Genomic DNA, 5,301 nt, shown 5'->3' on the forward strand with positions numbered 1-5,301 from the left:
GTACCTTACTACTGGATGCTTTCAGGGAGTTGCAATCGGTGACAACGAGAAATTCTCGTCCGTGTAAATAATGACGGAAGTGCTTGACGGCGTTTACAACTGCTAACGTTTCCAATTCGTAGGAATGATACCTAGATTCCGCAGGGCTAGTCCTTTTGCTGTAATACTCCACTACTCCACTTTTACCTTCGACCCTGTGCATTAAAATGGCTCCATATCCTTCCGAGCTAGCGTCCGTATGTAGTTCTATGGGGTAATTGGGATCAAATATCATTAGCACCGGCGCGTCAGTCAGAGCGGAAATTACCTTTTGTCTTATCTGTTCGTGCCTATCCGTCCAAGGTATATTCTTGTTACTCGAGGTAAGTGCATACAGGAGTTTCATTACTTGTGAAAATTTGGGAATGAAGCTTCGGAAATAAGAGGCCAAACCTATGAATTGCCTAAGTTGTGTGACGGTCGACGGTGCAGGTAGAGAACTCAAGGCTTGTATTTTACCCGGGTTTGGACGGATTTCTCCGTTACGAATTACGTATCCCAAGTAGAGTACCGATGTCTTTAAAAAGGAGCATTTCGAAAAGTTAAAGGAGAATCCGGCTTTCACGAGGGTATCTAATACGGTGCTCAACCTTTCTAGAGCTTGGTCTACTGAGTCGGCAATAATTAGGACGTCGTCCAAGTAAACAACAACGAACGAATACGCGAGGTCGCCTAAGGCGTTGAGAATGGCCCTCTGGAAAACGGATGGTGCATTTTTCAATCCGAACGGCATAGTCACGTACTCTTATTGCCCGTCGGGTGTAACGAACGCCGTATATTGCGTCGAATTAGGATGAATGGGAATTTGGTGGAATCCACTGGCCATGTCCAGGCTAATGAAGTATCTCGCCTTCTGCAATCTCGCGATTTGATCCGCGATGAGGGGTAGGGGATACCGGTCTGCGACAGTATTTTTATTTAATGCCCGAAAATCTACGCACAGTCTATCTGAGCCGTCTTTCTTCTTTACAAGTAAGATAGGGCTCGCGAACGGTGAGTTGCTCGGCCTCACGATTTTTGCTCTAATTAACTCGTCTATTCTCTCGCGCACTATCCTACGCTCTTCTTCGCTAAGTCGGTAGGGACTTCTTTGCACGGTAACATTAGGATCGATTAACCGTATTTCCAACTAGCCCGTGCTTACGCGAGTACGTAGGAAGCCCGTAATGAATGAATCTTTGAATTTCTCGAGGACAGAAATTAACCGACTTTTATCATTACCAACCACGTCAGTGTCAACCGCATTGATATTGATTTCGTCCTCGGGGGTTTTACTACAGGCATTAATAGTCTTCGTTTTACAAATATCGACGCTATTCCGTGTAATAGTTACATCAAAACCCTGGCTTAAGATCTCGCGGCCAATCATGATATCATAATGCAGGTGACTATCGGCCAGAACGTGGAAGGTTATCTCCAATGTAAAACAGTTAATGCGTACCGTAGATAAGATCTGGGATGTACTCTTAACGCAGGTGTTTCCTATTCCTCGCATAACTACTATATCTGTCGTTCTCCTACCGGAGAATTTCGGAGCGACAGATTCTCTAATTAATGAGCACTCGGCTCCGGAATCGAAGTAAAATAGGAACGACTCACCCAGATGACTTAAACTACCGGCTGGGGACTCCACCACGCAGGAGTTGACTTTACGCTCATCCTTCGGGCCTGGTCTACCGTCCCGTCGCGCCGGGCAGTTAGGTGCGATATGGCCTTCCGCATTACACCTGTAGCAAACCGCCTTGGACGGTGCAGCCGGTCGGTTTCCTTCCTGGCGTCGTGCATCCCTCTGCTGTTCGTTCTGCATCCTCTTGCGGCAGTCCTTTATTCTGTGTCCGAGAGTACCACAGTAATGACACCTCGTCTGGTGGCCCGATAACTTGCGTCGCTTAGCTTCGGGTTCCGCCGGTGCATATCTCGGCGAAAATGTCGACTCTTCTTCGTAACAGAAGGGTCGCATTTCGCTCAGGAATTGGTCCTCCGTTCTGATATCGCTCGTGAGGGCCAATCGTTTAAGACGTTGGTCGTGTGGAATTAATATGTAGAGAGTGACAGCGTTAAGTATTTCGTCTAGCGTAGAATGTTGCCACCGCGTCTGCAGGAGGGAACGGACACGGCCGGCAAACGCCCCCGTGGATTCGCCCGCTCCCCGCGGTTCCCTGGATACCTTGATTAACGATGAGGACGTCGTCTCTCGGCCACCGAACTGTGTAAGGAATCGTTCCTTAATTTTAGGCCAAGTAACTTCTCCGTTTCCCGTCGTTCGCGCCAGCCAATGTGCTGCAGAACCCTGTAGAGAGTCACTTAAGGCAGAGTGTAGTGCGTCATCTCGCAGGGGGTTGTTCTGTAGAGCCCTACTAACAGCCGCGCACCACGCGGCTGGGTCGGCGCCTGCGACTTCTGGGTTAAAATGTGGTAATTTGGTGATTCCCGTATTTGGTCGTTGCATTAGCGTATGAATTAGGTTGTTCATGACAGCGACCTGCCCTTCCAGCGTTCGCAACCGTTCTGATCCCACGTCTGATGTCGGATCATCATTGGAAATGGGGTTGTGGGCGTCAAATGAATCTTCTCGAGGATTAGCCATTGATATGGTACACACAGGCGTAGTTTATTACAATGATAGTATTATTACAGTCTTAACAATTGATCACGGCGGCTCGGCACTCGCGACACTAGTGACGATGCTCTCGGGCTAAATAACGAATCCGCGGCCAACGGGATGACAACAGAACGTACTCACAAAGTCTAAGTCTGAGAATAATCACTGATCGCGAAAGCGTTACTCTTTGATCGATGAGATCGCGAGCGAGAATGCCTTTCCCGTCCCGATGATGCCACAGAGGAAAACTATAACGGGGTGTGTCTAAGGATACGAGATCATCGGATTCGTCGAGAAAAGCCTTCGTTCAGAAAGTAAAGGAAATTGACGTTGCTGCTAATTGGTCAATCTCCATATCGGTGGTTAGAAAAGTATGCTAGCCGCCCTCGAGAGAAAGTTGTTAGTGGGAGACGCCGCTCGTTGAAAAATATGTCTCCCCTATCTTTCCGTAGTTGGGACAAAGACCGCTTGTCTGTTTGAAGGACTTTAGTTAACTAAACCTTAAGATTTATAACAGGCCCTCGGGCTAGCCGAACATGTACTGCGGAGACGCATCGACATCTGGCAATCATCTTACTCGAAGAATAGGGTCTGCACGTGGCGAGCCACGGGACAGAAACCGTTGGAATGTTTACTGTCGCGTGTCGCCACGAATATTTCCTTTAAGGAGAGCTATAGAATTACTCCATACCTTTGTTAGGCAAAGCGTTCATCCCGTGACCGCGGCTACGTTCGGCGACTGACTGTCGCCTCGAGCCCAAGCTCATTATCATAATTCTCAAATAATTACAATCGGGTTGAATAACTACAATTGTTCAATTACAGCTATAGTAGACTCTAGGTTACAATGTTGCGGGATTATCCAAAATTCCAAAGGCTCCGGTGTTCTTTCATCTCCGACATATATATATATTAATATATTATCATGAAATATACCAGCATATGTTTCTTAATATTATATGACTCTTTTATTTGTGCTTTTACTCCTTCATAAAGAGTCTTAGAATTAAGAAGAATCGATGCCCATTTGTGTGGAGCCCAATTATCCTCTTTTATCTCAAGTGCTTCAAGTATTAAATCATAAGCTTCGAAAATTAATTTCTTTCCATCCACTTCACTCACAATTTTAGACAATTTATACATGGCTCTACACAAACGCCATATAATTTCAATATCACCGCTATCCTATAAAAATATTCAATTTTATTATCTACATTTATAAGTGATATACATAATGTCATTACTTTATAATTTATTAGAGGGTCATGTATTTCCTGGTATTGTTCTTGCTCGTATAATGCATCGGCTTTTGCTATTAGAACTTCTTTTGTAGTTATGATTGCTTCGTTGTCACCTCTCTTTTTTGTAAGACCCCAAATACCCATAGCAGTGAACGACGATATGGTACATAATTTTGTTGTTAACATGTACTAATTGCTGCTCTAATAATGAAAACTAATTGAATAATTTTGTATAATATATTAAAATTTATAGATCTGTGGCGGCACGGGCCACGGAACTTTTCAACGGCTCCGGATGCAAAGCGCGACGCCGCCAAAGCGCAACACCGACGTGCCCAATGTACCATCGATATCGTCACACTCTTTCCGCCGAATTCTCGGAAGAGCATACACGTGCCAGCACTGGCGGCACATCTAATGAATGCACGCTAGTGGGGAAGATATTCCATACCGCCAGCGTTGGAATCTGCTTATCCTGAAAGCCCTGCCGGCGCCATTAACGTGAACCCTCGGTACTGATGGCGAGCACCCGCGCCTGGAATTTTTTTGATCTCTGCGTTCGGTCGCTTATTTGCTGGAAAGCCAGCCGATTTCTCCTGGTTGTTCTGGAAGTTAAGCGTGAATGAGCTGTAATTTCCAGCCGACCCGGATTTGCGCCGATGCTTGTCTTTACCTGAAACTTCTGGTTTAAATGTTAAAACACTCCAAGATAGTTCCTTTACGCTGCAACTGATCACCTATATAATCCGCTATCACTTCCAAGAAAAACTCCACCTTTTGAAGCCGCCACCAGTCGTTTGCCGAGTTTTGATGTTTGCCATTTGCGCGACCATCGCGTCTCTGCGTTTCGTAACCGTGACACTGTCCGGGCATGGTTGTCCTTGGCTCTACGACGCCTGTCGCTCGAGATCCCATTATCTCGAATCGATTATCCAACACTTTGCATCTGCTCCGATTAGTGCAACGTCGAGGAACCAAACAATGTAAGAACCATAAAACGTAGGATATATATTAAATGATAAAGGATCGGGGTTTTGGCGCAACATTGGCGGGGCTACTTTGGCGGCTTAAAGGAGACGAATACGTGGAATACGTCGATCGATCTCTCGTATAGAGGATACGGACTGGCGAGCATAAGACGGATCAAGTTTCGAGCCACGTTTCGAAAGGGCGAATAAATTGGAATTAACGCGGCTCGCTATAGGGCGAGTATACGGAAACCACGGGCTGCGATAGTGTAACCCGCGGGATAAAGGCTTCCGCGTACGACTCGACGTACAATTGCCCTTTACAGTGTTCGCAGTGGAAAACGATCTGCGCACAGATCGGGGTGCGGCTTAATGCCAATTCACGGACAAAGGGTGACCGCGGACGAAAAAGAGAGCCACGGGATTCTTGGAGCGAGCGAGTTTCGTGAGA

General features: G+C 46.4%; 1 protein-coding gene across 1 annotated transcript; it reads right to left on the bottom strand.

Moving 5' to 3' along the window:
* Positions 1–3,550: 3,550 nt before the first annotated feature.
* LOC117240848 (regulator of microtubule dynamics protein 1-like) lies at positions 3,551–4,091 on the bottom strand. The gene is made up of 2 exons (XM_033506870.1): positions 3,886–4,091; positions 3,551–3,826 (listed from the first exon to the last, which is right to left on the bottom strand). The coding sequence occupies exons 1-2, from the start codon at positions 4,066–4,068 to the stop codon at positions 3,554–3,556; spliced, it is 456 nt and encodes a 151-aa protein (XP_033362761.1). The 5' UTR covers positions 4,069–4,091; the 3' UTR covers positions 3,551–3,553.
* Positions 4,092–5,301: the final 1,210 nt, after the last annotated feature.

The sequence above is a fragment of the Bombus vosnesenskii genome, unplaced genomic scaffold, assembly GCF_011952255.1.
Source record: "Bombus vosnesenskii isolate JDL3184/JDL3185 unplaced genomic scaffold, Bvos_JDL3184-5_v1.1 scf7180000015003, whole genome shotgun sequence".
Classification (NCBI taxonomy): Eukaryota; Metazoa; Arthropoda; class Insecta; order Hymenoptera; family Apidae; genus Bombus; species Bombus vosnesenskii.

Coding starts and splice junctions, on each gene's coding strand:
- LOC117240848 (XM_033506870.1), bottom strand. CDS start 4,068: ATGTTAACAACAAAATTATGTACCATATCGTCGTTCACTGCTATGGGT. Junction 3,827..3,885: donor ACCCTCTAATAAATTATAAA/GTAATGACATTA, acceptor ATATTTTTATAG/GATAGCGGTGATATTGAAAT.